The 19931-nt window shown below is 35.2% G+C and overlaps 1 protein-coding gene across 2 annotated transcripts in view; it reads right to left on the bottom strand.

Moving 5' to 3' along the window:
• Positions 1–7472: 7472 nt before the first annotated feature.
• The window catches only part of LOC148674587 (synaptosomal-associated protein 25), a 69029-nt gene continuing 56570 nt past the window's right edge, over positions 7473–19931 (bottom strand). Inside the window, exons 5-8 of one of the 2 annotated variants that reach the window (XM_088624848.1) lie at positions 19430–19547; positions 14442–14567; positions 10391–10535; positions 7473–8759 (exon numbers count right to left, since the gene is read on the bottom strand). In XM_088624848.1, the coding sequence (XP_088480974.1) occupies positions 8691–8759; positions 10391–10535; positions 14442–14567; positions 19430–19547 (458 nt within the window). In that variant the 3' untranslated portion in view covers positions 7473–8690. Of the gene's footprint in view, positions 8760–10390; positions 10536–14441; positions 14568–19165; positions 19284–19429; positions 19548–19931 lie in introns of both variants that reach the window. The other variant, XM_088624847.1, reaches the window with a different exon arrangement.

Below are 19931 nucleotides of genomic sequence, written 5' to 3'. Positions count from 1 at the left end.
TCTGATATTCTTTCCTTTACACTTCCATGAATTCTTGTCAAAACAAGGACATGATCCGATGGCATGCTGACCAAGATGATTGAAGATCTCATTCTGCTGCATCCTTGTCCATCACAACAGCAGTTAGGACATTCTGGAAGGTACCGGGTCTCCCAGCTGTTCTACCATCAAGCAGTTTGTGGCCAGAGCTGTATTTGTGAGTATGAGGGATGGAGGTCTTCACAATAGCCTAAGTGGCTGCAAGACTGAAGGAATTTCATTTTTACAGTATGTCACCCTTTCAATATTTATATTACATTGATTATAAAAATTGTGAATAATAGTTTATGTGATAGTTTGTAATTAAAAGTTTACAAATGTGTAAAGAAATATGTTAGCCAGGAAAGCACAGAATGGTTAGTCAATTTCATCCCTGACATTGAAAGGTGTTTTACTGATATTGGTGTTTATTTTTACATGAATACAACACCTCCCCACCCCACATCGTAACCATATTAACATTGAATGAAACTGATCGAGGTATTTTGATAACATGATAATGTCACTCTGACATATTGCTAACAAAAATAAGGATGAAAGCAAGGATTTCTCCCTGCAGAAGGATCATTTTCCATACATTAAATCTATGAAATGAGAAGACTAGTGGTGCATTGAGCATGATAATGAGAACTTGACCTAGTAGATCCCAGCTGTTTATGCCAGACTGGAAAGAAACTTACTTCATTCATTACTGTTTCATAATAATAGTGATGATTATAGTACTAATAAAGCTTTATTTGTAAAAAGCAAGAGTTTTTTTTACTAAAAGCAAGAGTAGGTGCTCTTTTTCAGAAAAATACAATCTTCATAATATAGAATCACAAAGTATACTATAAAAATCTAAATATAATAACAGAAAAAATACATAGTGCTTAACTATAAATCAGATAAAATCTTAAGTAATTAACTGAGCTATACAAAGTTAATAATTAATCTCCAATTGTCACTCCTGTAACATTATTGGCTAAATAATAATTAGATTGACATCACAAACAAAAAATTTGAATTGTCCCTTTTTCTTTTTATAATGCACAAGTGTTTACAGAAGCTCACAGAAATGTTTGCAGTTTTTATACATTTTGCAGCACCCACCAATTTCATTTGGTCAGTAGATTATGGTGATAATATACAGAGCAGAGCTTTTATTTTTGGGTTGCAAGGTAGCAGTGGTATTTTTCAAAGAAAACAAAAACAGCATGAATTGTTATTTATTATTATTTATTATCAGTAGATATAGGTTATAAAATATCCCTGGTTGATAGCTTCTGCAGTTCAGGAAGGATGTAGCTTTTTACTGTGATAAATAAAATGTATTCCTTAATAAGATGTACATGTTGTGTGACTATTGGGTAAGAAAATATTTGTGGCACCTTGGTAAAACTGTCAGTCACTTTTTTAGTGCTGCCATAATCCTTACATAACTTAAAGATGTTGAAATATCATGGGGAAATGCTCTTATTACTGTACTATACTATATTACTTATTATTATTATTATTATTATTATTATTATTATTATTATCACTATATTTCTTATTGCTCTTAATACGGTAAGGTATTTTCTTCAAGATTGGAGACAAAGTCTGCAGTTATTTAACATGAGGGACAGTAGTGGAAACATTCGTTCTGTCTTGTGCAATCATTTTATAATGAAAGCTTTTAATTTGCTTTAGTTTGGTGAATGGCCAATCTGTTTCTGCATTAGTTGTTGTAATTGGTAAACAAGATAAAAATGTAATGCAAAGTTTGGAAAAGGTGACTCCCAAAAGTGCCAGAGGCTGAAAAATGTGGACAGCAAGGGAGACAAAGATGACAGCACTGTCGAAAAAGAGCCTCCAAGTTCCTATCAAACCCATCCCCCACCTGCCTGTGGTTTATGGGATGATGCCCCAGTGATTTGAAGGGATACATGGCTCCCTAAAAATGCTATATTAGATGATATGCAAGATATGTTAAATACAGTATATGTTAAGATTTGCTAGTTGGCCAATAAACTAACGTTGTTTTTCTAAATTCATTCAACCTATGCAAGAACTGCATTTTTGTCTTATTGACCTAAACACAATGTCACCATATTGTACATGCATACCAGAAGGCTGAGGAGGGGTCGGAAACTCAACATTTAAACTAAAAAATATGCCAATTAAAGGTATAACTAACAAAAGGGGACAATGTTTATATTTGCCAATAAAATAAACCATTAAGATCTTAATTAGAAACATATACACTGTATCTCAGGTAAATAGTAAAAATGCCCTACCTACACTCTTTTTTTTCTTAAATGAATTAAAGAAGACATATGTAATGTAGTTCATTCCAATAACAGTATGTAATATAGTTTATTCCAATTAAATCAATTGACTAAAAGCCTATAACGGAAGTAAGGTGTGGAATAGATTTTATTTTTAATTCTTTAATTTAATTTTAAGAAATAAAATGTTTATTATTAAATATCTTAAATACAAAATGTTTAGATTTTTAAGCAAATTTTGTGTAGTTGGAGTACTAATCCATTGTCCTCTTTGTGGGTGGTCAAATGAAAGTCCACTTTTGCTAGATGGGCTGAATGGTCTCTTCTTGTTGGCAACCTTTCTTAAGCGGGTAGAGAATTCGATAATCTCAGGGCATTATAGCAGAAAGCATCTTATCCTGTGCTTCTAAGGTTAATGCTAAGAATGCAGAATAAGCAGGCATCAGTTGACCTTGAAAATGCTGCTAAAGAGTTAAAATCTAATTTAAATAGTCAAGTACCAATCCGTTTAGGGCTTTAAGTGTTATTAATATAATTTTAAAATAAATTCTGTTGTAAACTAGACACTGGCGCAGTGATACAAAGAGTTAACTGTGCTGTCTTTATCCTATGAAGCAGACTAGCAGCTGCACTATTCACAAACTGGGGCTACTTTTTAACATTAAAATACAAATTAACAACATTTTTAAAATAAAGGAGTTTGTTACAACCCCAGGTGTCTAGGGGTAAAGGGTTGTAACATTTAGGATGGGTTTGGATGCAGGTGGGTTTCTGGTGAGGGACTAAAATGGTGGAATAGGCAAATTGTATGTAACAGCCCTTCGTCACAAGCAGGATTGCAATGTTAGAACAGTTCAGCTGTTTTCAAGTTCACACATTTGAGAGCATCTTGATGCTTAGCAACAATTTTCATGAGATAGAATACCTCACACAGAAAAGTGATTGTACCTCCAAGGCCATTGCATTGACAAAAATATTTCTGTGAAGTCTTCACTTTCATATCTGAGCTGTCAAGTACAAAGAAAACTCTCCATATTCTACAATGTAGGTGAAAACATTTTTTCAATAACATGCAAAAAAAAACAATTGTGATTGCTTTTAAAATTGAATTCAATATGAGTGGTAATTCAAAGAGGCATGGTAATATGAGAAGAAATAGGCGGACAGGTGGCCCAGTTTGGTTTACACAAGAATATTAGTGCATCGGTTGTTAATTATTTTATGTGCCGCCTAAGTTTGGAGGTAATCCTTACTGTGAATGGAGTTAATTTTAAACAAATGAGGTGTCATGTTAAAAGATCGAATGTCCTGTTTTAATAAAACAGTATGAAAGAATTAACAAACATTGTCCGAAATCATCGATTACTAAAGTAACAATCGGGTACCCTTGGTTACTATTGGCTGTTACTGCAAACCCAAGTGTACTCACATCAAAGTACTACTGTCGTATCATTATATGACATATTTTGTAAGACGTTTGTTATGCATGGTGTAATGAAAACACAAATGATGGTCAAGAGATTATTTAAGTTGATGCAAGGAACCCCATTTTCCCATCTTCCACTAGTTGGTACAAGTTGAAGCATAGGGATATGACTGTATGCAAAGTGAATGGTGAATCATAGGACAATTCTTATTAATTGACAAATATTGCAGTGTCATATTGTTTCATTCTTTATTGCTTTCTTTCTGGCCCTCTGATCCAGGTCCTGTCCACACCCCTGTAGTTGCCCCTGATTGTGCGATGATTGATGAGCATCTAGGCACACAGTGTGTGATTCAATCTGTGAAGGCTGCTGCCCACCATTTTGTTAGGATAAGAGCTTGAAGACCTTGAAAAGGGCAGCAGCTGCAGAGCAAACACAGGGATTTTCATGTACAGTATATGCAGGCCAGAAAGCAAGCCTAATTCTGGTTTTGATTTTCTTTTCCGTTGAACAAACCACGTGAGTTTAACAGACATCAGTTCAGTAGTACTGGGATCCAAAAGGAATATTTATTTTTGTTGGCTGGTTTGGTCTTAACTGGAGTAATTAAGTGTTAATGTTAAACATTAAAGCTGCAGAATAACTTTTACAGATACTAGAACTCTTCCTATAAAGTTTGGAGTTAGCTGGTCAAACATTATTTGAGCATGAGCAGGATGCATGACAGGCTACATTTTCCAAAACAACAATAATAAAAAAATTATTATGGTAACTTTCATCATAAATGTTAATGGCTTATCTACCCCAGTAGCCTAGTTTGAAGTGTCTCCGTTTCTCAGACTTGCTTATGAGCTGTTTAGCAAGCAGGAAAAAATAATCAAATAAGTCAATGTTTTCCTTCAGAAGAAATTAGGGTAAAGTACTTCCAAGTACATAACAACTGCAAGTGTTATTTTCTTTACAAGTATTTTCCATGTACGGCTACAAAATATTTTATAACATGCCTAGGAATTCTAGTTTGCACAATAATCTGAGGATATGCATTTTAAATATGACATAACTTAAGAACAAAAGAAAGGATATAAAAGGTTACAAAAAATAGTAAAAATCTAAGAAACATTGCAAATGAGAGTAACAATCTAGCTTATTTGGTTTTTAGTAGGTAATTACTAAAGGTAATTTTTTTTAATGAAGTTGGGTGTCAGTGTCACCAACATAGCCTGATTGGTAATTTGGTCAAAATGAAATTATTGAACGATTTAGAAACTGATCCTTTAAGGGTTGATAAGGGTAAAGCCTGCTGGAATGTGGCTCTCCAGTAAAACAGTTGTTTACCTTTGCTCTAATATGAACAATCTATTTTTTTCAATTAATTTTGTAGGATGTGACCTGGTGCCTTTGGAAACTATTAAAGCAAGACAGAAGCTTTCAGTTTTACTTCATCTATTATTCAGTATGGAACATGTAGAATTGATGCACTACAGCAGTTATGGTCTTACATAATTTAATTCATGTTTGGTTAAGTGACATAGCAATGTAATCCCACTAAATTCTAAGATTCTCAAAATTCCATTAGTGGATTTTGGCACTAAGTATAAATTGCTCTAGCAATTCAGTTTAAAATCATACCTTCACTAACTTCCTTCTAAACCATAACAGTTATTTGACAAATTATATACTGTAGGACCATAAAGCTTTTTTTTTAACTTAAAAGATGTACTAAAGCTTGTTACCTGAACTGTTGATATATTTATAAAACTGTACAATTGAAGCAATGTTCTTTTGTAGGTTAGGTAGGTACCACAGAGCGACTTTTTTTGTGTAAAATTCTCAATTTTAACATTCTTTATACAGCACCACAAAACGTATAATAATATATATTATATAATAATATAAAATATATAAGTTTTATTCACTGCATATTTTATGATATATTAATTTTCCTATATGATGGACACACATTTATGAGCTATGTATGTCCATGTAACTGAGACCAAACCCCAAATGGAGCATTAATTATTATTGTAGATTGTTTATAATGCATGGCCAAAATCAGTTATTTCCCAGCTTTTCCCTCTGTTGAACTTCCGCACGACTGGCAGATGGATTTTATTCAGCAGATTAAAACAAAAGGTTAAATTGCAGTCTGTTTTAGTATTAGAAATGCATTGAAATGCCAAAGCAGTGGTCATGACCTGATGGCCAAAAAGCTGTCAAGAGTTGTAGATTTGACTTGAGCATTAACTAACAAGACTTCCCAGCCCTACACATGAGGACAAATTTTGACTCTCAGTGGAATCCCAACAGAAGAAAAGCGGCAATGATGATAGGGTACACTTCTCAAAAGGTATGGGCATATGTGAATAGAAATGGGAATTGTCCTGAAACAGCCTGAGATCATAAGCACAGATTTAAGGGCATTAGTGATGATGGTTGTTGAGAGAGCTATGGCGTAGACTTGTTAATGCTGGGAGCAGGGAAGTTAGGATGCAGAGCTTTCAGGGACGAGGCATGGTTAACCAGAATATGTGTGGGTTGCTAAACATAGAAGAAAAATCCTGGAGTCAGAGGAGAAAGGGAAGCACATGTCAAGGGCTAAGCAGAATAGGAGAATAGGGATGAGGTATGAATGATTCAATTGTTAAAGTGAATTGTGCCCAGAACTGAAAGTGAGATAGTCACACAGAAGACATGGGGAAGAAGATCTGATCCCTGGGTGCCTGGACCTTTGCAGCTGTGGATGGAATAGTGCAGGAGGAGAGAGTGTTGGGTGCCAATGGAGCATCCAATCCTCCATCAGGAGGAAGAGAAGGGGAGATAACCTGTGTCTGTCCGGGGCAGCAAGTGAAGTGTGGCCACTGGGGAGAGAAAAGCTGTAAACAAAGAGCTTTGGCAAGAGGCTCCTATATGAACAGTTGAAAGAGAGGATTAGGGAAGTGAAAGAGGCAAAAATCGCACAGACATTGCTGGAGCAGAACGGGGGCTGGGTTGCACACCTGACTGTGAAATGAGGGCGGAATGAAGCAGGAGAGAAAGAACAGATCATGAAGGAACTGCTGACTGTGAAAGAAAGAGAGGAGGGGAGAAATGACAGGGACATAGAGGAATGGGCAAGGAGAAACATCAGTGTAGTTGCATTGGAGCTCTGAGGAAGGATGGGATCAGGAGTAACTTGAAGAGAAAGACAGTCATCACCATGACACACCATTTTGCCCAATATCTGGCAAGAGCAGAAACTAAATAGTACACATTTTTGTATCTCATTCTTACCCATTGCCTGCAAGGGGTTCCATGGAGGCATGGAGTCAATACAACTGGGCAAGGAAAAAAGGGCAGTGTGGCAGCTTGGGCAAGCAAGACATAACGTTGGATTGGAGATGCCTGCTTGAAAAAAATGAATTGATGAAGAGACACGGGACTGAAGACGATGGAAAAATGATGGAGAAGATGTGAGCAGGCCACTACTCCTCTCCCTAAATAGATGAAGCTCAGCATGGCAGGAGCAACCACTAGGACACGTGAAATAATTTGTTTTTCTTTTGGTATCATTTTAACGTCAGCTGGAGCTCCATGCCTAACACATTCGGGAAGTGCTGGAATATGGTTGCCTTTGATGTGGTTTCCAAGCAGGCAGAAGAAGCCATGGAGAGTAACACAGCAAGGTGTCTGGTGAGAGCACATGAGAAGTGTGAAAGTGAAACGGACAAATATTGTCTTTATTCCTTTATTCCAGAACACAAAAAGATGCTCCACACCATTTGAGGTTTATTGTTTTTTAATCATTTCAACTACCTACAAAATGTCAACCACTTCACAAACTGACAGGAGACAGAAGGAGCTTTAGTATTACATGCTTTGAGGACATTTATTCAGTTTATCCTATGTATCATTCAGTTAAGGTATTTTGTTTTTATAACTACTCAACATTTTAGCGATTTGGTGTGCATAGCTCTAGGTACATAAGCAACAAAGAATTTTACCAATAACAAACACATGGGGAAAGCAACTTACAAGATACAGTCTTCTTAAAAAATTAAAATCTTCCAGAAATACGCAACTTATAATTTGTATTTTTTGTATTGCAGTTGTCTTTTCCTCTTAAAGAACATCCAAACCTTATATTACAGTACACAACCAGTCCAGTCTCTTCATTGAACTGCATATTCATTTAGAAAACAGATGATTTTTATGTGCTACAGCTGTGTTGTTGTTTTTATATTACAATGGTGGTCACAGTTTGTAAATATATACTGACAGAAATAGTGGCAATATAGCCATCTTGCAGGAATATGGTACTCCCAGCTGTGTCCTAATACTGAGCATGCTTTTGTCAATTTGCTACTGCCATGTAACGATCTTTTTTTTTCTTTTTAGTTCATTTTATTTAGAAGATTCTAAAATCTATCATTCATCATGCATAACGCACAAATCACATCACTTTAAGTGCAATGCCTATTACAGTTACATAGTCTAGCTGCATGTTGTTTAAACGTGAACTCATAACAGCTAACGAGGGAAAATAAAAATAAGGACAGCAACCATAAGTGCTTTCAGTTTTTTTTCTTTTTATCATTACAACATCAAAAAGAGGAGCACGGCAGTAGCAAGATGGAATGACACAGTTTTACTAGGACAATACTGAAATACTGAAAAGGAAAACAGTTCGTAAAGCATTCCTACATTGTCATCATCCAGCAAAGATATATTTAATATAATATAAAAAACGAAAACAAAAACTTCACAAGTGAGCTAGAGCCATCAAATCAGCACTATATACAACCTTTGGAAAGAAAGATAACCAGTAAAGAAATCATTACAAGGACAATCATTAAAAAGCTGACAGACCACACAGAACAACATTTACAATGGGGGCTGATATGTGCGTGTGTGCAAACCTAGTAGGTACAGTAAATACCATGATAAAAGCAAGTTGGCACTGCTCTGTGAGCAGCGCAGAGGATGAAAGATCTTTGCTTTAGCCACTGCCAAGCATCTTTGTTGCACGCTGATTGGCTTCATCAATCCTGGTTTTGTTGGAGTCGGCCTAGGCAAAGAAAACAAAATAATGACTAGCATGTAAAGAAATACTGGATTCAAAGAACGCTTTTATGATTTCCAGACAATTGCGTAGTCTAGCTCCATGTTGCTTAAACACGAACTCATAATAGCTAATAAAGGAAAATAAAAATAAGGACAGGAAGCATCAGTATTTTTCGTTCATCAGTACAACATCAAAAAGAGGAGCACGGAATAGCAAAATGGAAACACAGCAGTTTTACTAGTACAATACTCATACAATGGAAAAGCAAGAAGAAATAACAACTAGCATGTAAAGCATACTGGTTTCAAAGTACGAAGTTTTCAGGTAAAGTTGGAGTCTGGAAACAGTATAATGTAAACAATGACAAAATTAAAATATTTACATATTTTAAGAATATTTAATGCGAATAATAATTAATGCTCATTAATAACATTACCAATGAAAACAGTGAGACTATTTGCAAACATTGTATGATCACTGGCAAATAGGAAATTGTAATCATAAAGATATCTGAATAAAAAACACACTAAGAAACCAGACCATTTCCTCACTGGTGGAAATTAATGTAAGTGTACAATGTTTAACAAATCAAAAATAAAGTTGAAACTACAGCACTATTAGTGCTGGATATACTGGATGTGTATCACCCTCTATAGCATGCACAGTAAATTTCATTCTGAACAAATTATTGGCCACTTTCTCATTTCAAATACGTATGTTCAATATGAAACAATATGTTCAAAATGAGACATGCAGTAACAATCTTATCTTCATGAGAACAGGAACTACCATCACCCCAAGCTGGAATACTGATTTTACAAAACAAAAGGTTTTACTGTCACAAGGAAATACTCATCTTAATGCCTAACAGCCAAGGTGGTTCTGTTCTAAATGACTTGAGATTCATTACACAATTATTATTTATGTCTGTCTATGACATAGCAAGAAAAATTCATAAGGTTTGTCTTCAAACCATTTTCTACATACTAAAAATGTGCATTGGTACAGTATGATTAAGCTTTACTCTTAGTTTATTAGAGATGAGGACTGTCAGCTTCAAACTGTAATAGAGATCCTTCCTGGCCAAAAAAGATGCATAGAAAAACTTCCTCTTTAGCCAAAATATGGTGTGAATGATATATATATGGATTAGCTGATTATTCTTGTTTATTATGAGAGAAGAGAGTAGAATATGGTAGGAGCAGTGGGGTATATACTAGAACCAGTTAAGGAAAGGCCCTTCTAAAGAAGGTTTTGAGTCTAGATTTGAAAGAGTTTAGGAAAGGTGACTCTCTGATATCCTTAGGGATAGAGTAGCAGGGCTATGGAGCACCCAAAAAGTGTAGATGGGCTTGGGCTTGGGGGACAGATAGACCAGAATTGTGAGGTGAGGAGTAGGATGACAGTAGCTCAGACAGGTCCAGAGGTGCCAAGCAATACAGAGACATAAAGGTGAGCATGAGGATTTTGAAGTCAACATGAAACCTGACAGGAAGCCAGTACAAGGACTCCAGGATAGGAGTAATGTGATCGGATTCTGGCTGCCGAATTTGGACAATAGAACATACAGTACTGTAGGAACAAAGGATTCTGATATTTTTACTGTATAATGAGCAGATGCAATGCTTAATTACCTTCTCCATGATCCTGTCAATCTGGCGATTCTGTGTATCAATCTCGTTGCCCATATCCAGAGCCATGTGGCGCAGATTCCCAATAATGCCACCAACCTGTTCCAGGTTCTCATCCATCTCATTTTCCCGGGCATCATTTGTTACCCTGCAAATAAGAACAACAAAACACTAGTAATACACTACAGATGTCTACCAACCGATATGGTTTTCTTGCTTTCTTGCTTGGTAGATTTGTGAATCTAGGCCATGGCCAAATACATTTTTGTTTATTAAAGTTCAATTTAAGTTACAGTATATTTAGGTTTAGAAAAAATGACCATCATCCACATAAGGACAAGCTTCTGAAATCCAAGGTTATAAAAAACAGAAGAGAAATAAAGAAAAATCTTCTTCATTTATGTGTTACATAAAATGTGATCAGATGGAAAAAGTAAAAATGTTAAGTAGCGACATAATGATGGAGAGCTCCAAGATGCTTAACCACTAACTATAAACCAGAATAAACACAATTATTTCCACAAAACTGACCATCAGAGAGAAACAGAAGGAAAAGCAGACTATAACTCCGCCATTCAAACTGCTGCTAGACCAATAATAAAAAAAACATGAGCTTCTCTGTCACTGTACCAAGAAGCAGATACAGGCCAATCAAATTAGTTCAGTACAAAAACACCCCAAGAAACACATTTATTCCATTTCAGTGGATCACATCATCTGCTATAAAAAAAATCCAAGACTGGACTGACTGACTGACTGACTGACTGACTGAATATCATCAAGGATGATTTTCATCTTGGCTGGGTAAAGCAGAGAGCTCTGCACTCCAAGCTGTTGAAATGTTTTCTATACTGTACTTACTGTACAGTAGGCAGAATAATCTGAGAAGACTGGGACTGAATCTTCACGTTGTAGAGGCAGTGCATTTAATTTCCTGAAGGATAAACTGTCGATCATTACTGCCATTAAGTATCTTTAAAAACATTTAAAGATGAAGGTATGAGTCCTGTCCCTCTGTACTCCAAAACCGTTACAAACCCTATGTGCCCTCATGACTTTGATGAATTGGAGAGTGATCAACAAGGTACACTTTGAAGTATACTTTAAACTTCTTGTTCACAGCTTTCTTGACCGCCCTCAGCAACCATCCACACCAGGCACTTTCCCTTGCAACAGAGCTCACTGTATCACCTGCAAGTAAACATCTAACACCACACTCATTCAAGGCCCCTCAGGACAATTCCGGATCACCCAGATGGCATCTTGTACCTCCAGCAACCTTATTTACTGTATCTCTTGCAGTAAATGCCCAGCCATCTACATTGGAGAAACAAGAAGAAGACTCGGAGACCGCTTCAGAGAACATGTTAGGGCTGTGAAGATTAAAGATCTCTCCAAGTACACTGTTTCTCATTTCACCTCTGATGGCCATGACCACTCTAATCTCTCCGTCTGTGTTCTCAAAGACGGTTTTCCGAACTCATACATCAGAAAGACTATAGAAACCAAAATTATCCTGCAGCTAGGATCACCCCCTTCTCTTAACGACAGACTGCTTTCTTCTAAATTCTCTCTATTCATTGTAGGTTTCATTTCACACCTCCCTACACCTGTTCTGACTTCACACCTCTTGATTGGCCTCTCTTTCTGTCCCCTGCTCCTGCCTCTTGCTCCTCCTCTCTCCCAGCTTTTGTTCTCCCGCTATATTTCCTTTGCTTACTGCCTTGTCTTTTTCACACCTGAAGAAGGCTCCACGGCCGAAACGTTGTGTTTTCTTTCTTCTTTTTTTCAGCATGGAATAAACCTATTACTTGTTACTTTAAACTTTACAGGTAAAGTCCAATACAGTTGTATAGTATAACTTGAAAAAGCAGACTACTAAGGAATGGGACACAAGCTTATGCAAAGTAGAACTCTGAAGGATGGATACAAAATAAGTGGTTCACAAATGGAAACAGGTTAATAATGTTCTGCTTGAAGCAAAGAATGGATTCATCTCAAGAATAAGAATATCCAAATCAAGAAAGCAGTAGCACAACTGGTTTAATCATCATCAAATTAAAGCATAAGATGAAAGAGATTGTTTGCAGCAACTCTTGCCAGGATAAGTAACTTTCAGATAATGGATAGATGGACAGGTAAAAAAAAGCACTTTATACAATGATTAAAAAAAGAAAAGGATACAATTAAAGAAAAAAGTCTTGCAGGTTAAAGACAGGTAAAAAGGGATACAAGAAATACAAAAAAAATTATTGAGTTATTAAATCAAAATTGAAGTGTCTTAGAGATAAAGGGAAACCTTTAGATGATGAAAGGAAAATGGGCTAATGAAAAGGAGTATGAAGAATAAGAAGCACAGGTAAAATCGGACATTAGAAATGCCAACAGAGAGTTGGGAATGGATATTGCAATGGGAGCTTAAATTAATAATAAAGAGTTTTTCAGTTCTAGGAAAATCAAAAGAACCATTAATGATGAAGGAAACTATATGTTTTGGACAATATATTTAAGTGTCTAAACAATGAAAGAGAAATAATTGTGTCTGGACAAAGAAAGAGAAAAGTTTCTCTGATGTACACATATTTCTTTCATGTCTAAATTAATATTTTTCTCATGTGTTCAACAAAGATGAAATCATAATACTTCAGGCAGGAGAAAGACAAACTATTAAACAGTATTATCATAGAAGTGCTTTACATACTAGAAGCACTTAAGATTAATAATTCTACAGGTTCCAATGCTCTCTTACCACTTGTACTCTTGTACAAGAGATGTCATATACAGTATAAGCCATTTACACAACTATTCCAATTCAAGACAGGTAGTGTCAAGAGACTGGAAAATTGTACAGTAGTACTGATCTATGAAAAGGTAGTCTTACTTTTGACATGTCTGACTTCTATTACATCTAAAATTTTGGAGACAATAATTATAGGATCACCTACATTATATATAATTGACACCAGAGGGAATGGTCAACTAATTTTAAAAAGGTAAGTCTTCATAGAGTTTTGTGAACAAGCAACAACAATAATGGATAGATACAGATCATATGATATTGATTTCGGAGGTAATGTAATTAATGGAGTACCACAAGAGTCTGTCCTAGAATGTCTGTTCTTCCTTATTTATAGGTGGTAGATGGCTTTTAGTAGATCTAAAAGTTATGTTTGTAGACAAGAGAAGGGTTTTGCACCCAGGTAGCAGAAAAAGCTATAAACACAAAATAAAAAAAAAATCAGATAGAAAAATAATTAGAATGGTATACTTTGGTGAAAAAGTCTTTGGTGTTTATCTTGACACTTCATTTAGAGTATATATTGTAGCCAATATGAGAAAGCCACAACAAGATGTTATATATATATAAAGTGAATTCAAAATATGTAACAATTATTTAATGCATTAGAAACTACTCATTTAGAATACTGTGTAAAATTTTGATTTCCACGTTACAGGAAAGATATTGCTGGTCTGGAATCAGAGAAGTCAGATGGATTCTGGGGTTTAAGAGAAAATCCCACTCTGACAGTTTGAAGGAACTGATATTTTTTTAGTCTTGACCTGAAAAGATAAGGGGCACCTAATGCAATTCTCAAAACTCCTTAAAGGCATTGACATGTGCAACAGGTTTCAGAATAAACAGTGAAACAAAAACCAGAGGTCACAAGAGGAAATTACATATAACAATAATGAAAATGCATATAAAACAGAATAGGAGGCATTTCTTCATACAAATCATTGTGAGAGTTGAGAGTATGAAACAAGCTACCAAACCATTTTGATTAACATAGCTTCATTCAAGAAACAGCCGGATGAGATCCTAGGACCAATTAGCTATTAACTTCCAATGCTGACTGCATAGGCTGAATGACCTTCTCACCTTTGTAATCTTTATAACCATTCCTATTCTTATGCATTAAATATTTACTCTTTATTGACTTGTCGTGTCTAGAAAGGAGTTTCAGGCCATGGATCTTCTTACTCTATGAGAACGTGTATTAGACAATGTCCAAGGAATTTGTTCTATGAGTAAAACTGTCTTGAAGGGACTCACTTGCGGATGAAGCCTCCACTGATAGCCATCTGTTCACGTTCATCCACTACACGAGCTGGCTGGCTGGCTACTACCCCATCCTGATTGTTGCCCCAGGCCTTCTTGTAAGCATCACTAGACTTGAGTCTGTGCACAGAAAGAATGCGAGTCACACAAAACTACTTTCACAAAAGCTAGCAAGGCTCACTAAAGGTCTAGAAGCCAGGAACTGAATTAGGCAGATGAGATTTTTTTCCATTACAGATGCTTTGCTCTACCAATAAGTAGTGTACTCTTAAAAGCCCTGTATATGCTAAAATAATGTAACCTTTTAACACGTGAAACAATTTGTCTAAATTCTCATTACAGAATTTAAAAAAGGTCAATTAAAGGACATTTTTAGTAGTGTTTCCTTCCAATTGGACTGAGACATAGAACACAGAGGACATATCTGGCAGACAAACAGATAATACAGAAAAACAGGACTGCCAAGTACGATGTGCACATCACATTACAGGTGCATTCTGCAATTGGAGAGAAAAAATTGGTTATGAGGAAAAAAGAGAGCAATATATTCTGTCTGGGGTTCCAGAACCTTTATAGTCAGGTCCACTAAAATTTCCTATCTGTATAAAGATGACATTTTTGATCCACCTCAATTTGGGACAAAGCATTTGGAGCTCATCAATAATACTGACTCAGTACTTACGATAGGTAGGCCTATATCTAGAAATGATGTAATGTACATACCTTTGTCAGCTAAGACAAAAAATAAAATAGAAGAACTGTAGCAAGATGAGTGTGGACACAGCTAAAATTACAAGGAATCTAAGCATCAGTAAGGGATGCAAGTAAAAGGACTAAAGCATTTGTACTATTCTTAACTACTACACAGGTACAATTAAACCAATTGGATTCCTAACTGATTTTAGTTTTCAATGGTCTGAATTCATCACTTCACACTACTAGTAAAGTCATTAGGGAGGTATTCCTCAGTCTTTTACTGTAGTCAGTCGTCCTAACTGTGATTTCATCCCATGCCTAGATGTATATACAGTATGTGTACATACTGTTGATGTGTAAGTATCCCATGTGATCCAACTACAAATCCCAAGAGGTAACTCTTAAAAAGAAGAATTTTATATTTATACAAAGTCAGCATTGATTCCTTGCATTAATGCTTAGACGGTATTCTAGAAGGTATGCAGTCTGATACATTTTTTAACTGCTGATCTTATTCAAACAATATATTACTGATTGGTGTGATTCCAATGAAGCCTGAAATTCTCAATTTCTTAATTTTCTACACGCTCTCTTTCCAGAAACCACAGGCACAAATCACTGACTACAGTTAAAAGCTTTTTAGAACTTCTCCCTCTACAAACCACGTAATAACACAGGAAAACAATGGATCTTTCTGCACTAAAATAAAAAGCACCTAATGTTTGTTTATGCATCCAAATGAAATGTGACACCCCACTTTTGCTTGTGCCAAAAAAAAAAGAAAATCTAGGCATGCTTCCAGTGAACTGTTTGGGAAAGGTCTACATTGTGCCTTTTGATCTTATTGTCTTTAAATACAGCACACTAACCTTATTGTAACAGTAATGGTATTTATGATTTAGTTTTCTAATGGCACAGTTTGCTGACTATTTATAAAACTGGACTGAGGTTACTTTGTTCAACTCTTCTTTCAGTGCAAAGCCATGCACATTCATTTCCTACAGAAGAACAAGAATATAGATCTCTCAAATGCACCAATAATTTCAAATTCTTTGTTTATTCTCTCTATAAATGTATCTTTTACAAAAAATTAAGAACTCTGAAAACTATATTCCAGAAAAACACTTTTTTTATGTTGGATGAATAGTCCACTGTCACATTACACAGTGAATTTAAAACAACACCCATTTTTTATATTACAGTAATTATTTAAAGATATAGTAGTTTACTGTAGTATAATATATTGTACTACAACTTGACTACCATGTTTTATTCATTTACATTCATTGTAGTACAACATTTTACAGAGGTAAATTTCATTTTCTTGTTGTCATGATATGCATAGGAATCATGATATGGATAAGATTTTGTAACAGATTAAATTCATTGTAAATATTATATTATTTAATGTTATCTTCACATTTTTGCCTAGTTATGCAGGTATCTTGTTCTATTTGTTATTATTTAATTACTGTTATATCTTATTTTATACCAGGGTTATAACACGTTACATGCTTATAACTGTAAAACAAATATGAGAGATAGTACAGTTGTTGTACTGTACATAAAGTTTCTTCTACATCAACACCATTTTATTATTTAAACTGATGAAAAATAATCTATTTTAAAGGAAGTCCAATTTCTCATACTTTTCTCACAGTTCAGAAGAATTAGTTAAAGTGGACCATATGAGCTCACAGCAGGGTTGTGATTCAAACCATTTGTTTCCAACACATGAACATTTAAGACAGCACATCCAGAACCTAAAATACATTCAACTGCATAGGCTTGACTACATATCTGATCTGCCTAACCTACAGTGTATTATTGTGGATTGATTAGAAAACACACTAAACTACAGGGCTTTGCTGTCTCCTGTGGCTTAGCATGTTTATCTTTAGGTATACCAATGAGGTAACTGGAACTTGAAAAACCGTTGAAAGTGTGCTACTTTACACAGAAGACTTTAATCAGCATTTGCATGCACCACATTTAAGAGATGTGCTACTTAGTCTGTAAAATTATTGATTCTATTCTACTTAGTTTATAATGCGCAAGATACATTATATGATTTTTATTGGATTAATACATGGGCTGGAAATTAGAGAATGGTGTGCAAAACCCACGAGAAATCTTCTGGGAATGTCCTTTGTACTGTATATATGAACAGTATGTAATGTACTGTATATATAGACCTGTATATATTTATATCCAGGTACAGTTTATATTAAAATGAAAAAAAAAAACATTGCAAAGACCTAATCTCTTAGGAAAATGTGAATTTAAAGATTTGAATGATAGGTTTCATAAAGCATTACAGCAAATACTCACATAGTCAAAAACAAAAGTATTTGTCCACCCTTATTCCTTAAAGAAAAACTACAGATTGCATAAGAATTCTACAGATTTCTATAGATTATATTGGTCTACATGCTTCTATATAGAAGTACTGTATGACATTGTTATAGAAATCTTTGTTATTGTTATAGAGATAAACTGTAAACTGAGTAACATAAAATGTAATACAGATCAAAGCCATAGATTTGTATCTATGTAATCTATGAAACATTATTAATATTTAAATAACTCAGAATTGTGAAAAATGCCATGCTGCAACAAAATGTTTCATTGTTATAAGCAGAATATAGTTGTATGAATATGTTCTATATAGTAAGATTCAAAGAACAACAATTATATATAATTTTACAATTATATTAGAAAATATTTTTTTTCAACAAAGCAAATGCTACATACAGCTGTCTGAAATATTTTCATTCTGTAAAGTACAGTAAGATGTACTTAAAAGGTGTTAATGATATGTACAATATACTGGCAATATCCCAAGAGATACTGCTGAGAAAAAAAGTCAGATATAAAATGCTAAGCTAACTGATAAGGACCTACAGAATAGTTTGGAAGACAAATTGGAATAAATTATAAATATAAATATATACAAAGCAATATGGATATATAATATGGCAAAGGCCATTTCTTATACCAGAACACAGAAGTATGTTCATACAGTATTGAGAAATGTGCCCAAACAATTTTGAGGAATTCTTTAAAACTTCCTTTGAAATCATAATTCAAAAAATCAAAATGTTTTCAAAACGGGCCCACCTTCACACAGTACAAATACTTTTGCCTTCAACTATAATTTAGTGGTTTGGTATAAATATGTGTCTTTTACTCATCCAAGTCACTCCATTTTCATCACAATAAACACCAGTCACCGATTTATAATTATTTAAGACATGCATACAAATCATTAGCAGTCTTATTCTCTTAGCTATTCCTTATGAGCTAGCCATGCATTATATTTCGGCAATAAACATTTTGAAGATTTGTAAGCCATTTGCTGGATAAAGAACTGAAAAAGGAAGATCAAAATTGTGTATATCCAAATAAAGTGGTTCAGTGCCATGCTCAGTGCACATTTTAAAGTCATTCTGATGGTCATGCTGCCTGAATTCTGCCTCAAAGGACTCAGCGGTATTTCAACACTTTCCAACCAAGAGAATAACATTCTACAGTACGTTTGCAAGTGCATTATATTACAATATGCATTACAAAACAAATGACCAATACTGCCTACATGCAAAAAACAATGTAATGTGATCTCAAGAAGTGAGCATGACTGGGAAGTTACAGTAAGTACTTTAAAAACAGTTGAAGGACTCAAATGCATTTTTTTTTAAAATCTAGCAGATATTCTGCTTCCAACATCCTCTAAGGTGAAATGTGCTGAAACACCGTTTCCTTGAGCATACTGGATTGTGACCTGTAGCGTGGATCACTGCAGCATGCCTGATTTTGAGCTGATTTTGTACATCTCATGAACCTATGGTATGGAATGAATGCATTGGAAATTGTATTAATGTTTCTGCATGCCTCATGCTCATCCTGCCTCTTTTCCTAGCACGGATGAGCAGTCCAAGGCTTAAGTTCCAAGGGCCTTGGCTACTCCAGTAATTTTTTGTCAGTTTTTCTGGTAGGCAGGCAGGCAGGCAAACAGCACCTACTTGTTACATGGACAGACACAAAGACCACAGAATTTTCCTAGATCCGTCAAATTCTTTTCTGCTTCTTTCATGTCCTTATTGATTTGGTCCATTCCCTCTTCGATGCGTTCCAGTTGTTCTGATTAAACACAAGTATTTTATCCCCACAGAATGAAGCACATGAGAAAGAAAGGACAAAGAAGAGAGACAAAAAACTTCAGACATTCACTTTGACAAAAGAAATCGGACACCACCACATAGCAGAGCCAGGCACTCAGTACCTACTTGTTACAAGGACATATGAAAAGGCCACAGCATTTCCCTAAATCTTTTAAATTTTTCTCGGCCTCCTTCATGTCTTGGTTGATATGGTTCATGCCATCTTCAACACGATCAAGTTGTTCTGGTCAGGACAAAGGGATGACAGCAGTGGAATGAATTTTATTTGGCTCATCAACAAACAAAAAAACATGAATAATGACCACTGAGCTATACCAGAGACACTACAATGCATTAAATAGGGTTGATGCATTGATATGGTATGGCGTATGCAGGGCTAGTTCTACCAAATTAAGTTGAAATTCCAGGAAGCCTGTTTTAGGTGTGATTTGAAAATGATACAAAATGAAAAGGTTAAATATACAGGTGAATAACCCTTGGTTTCACCTCCAGAAGTCACAATGACAGACTTTAAAGTACATGTAGCTGTTATTTTTCTAGATGCAATCAAGCCTCATAGCTTTGTACGTCTGCGTGCTGTTTTGAAGGTCACAGCAGGAAACTCAAT

This window comes from Lepisosteus platostomus, chromosome 3 (assembly GCF_059453375.1).
Source record: "Lepisosteus platostomus isolate fLepPlt1 chromosome 3, fLepPlt1.hap1, whole genome shotgun sequence".
Taxonomy (NCBI): Eukaryota; Metazoa; Chordata; class Actinopteri; order Semionotiformes; family Lepisosteidae; genus Lepisosteus; species Lepisosteus platostomus.
This window is presented reverse-complemented; position numbering and strand designations above follow the sequence as displayed.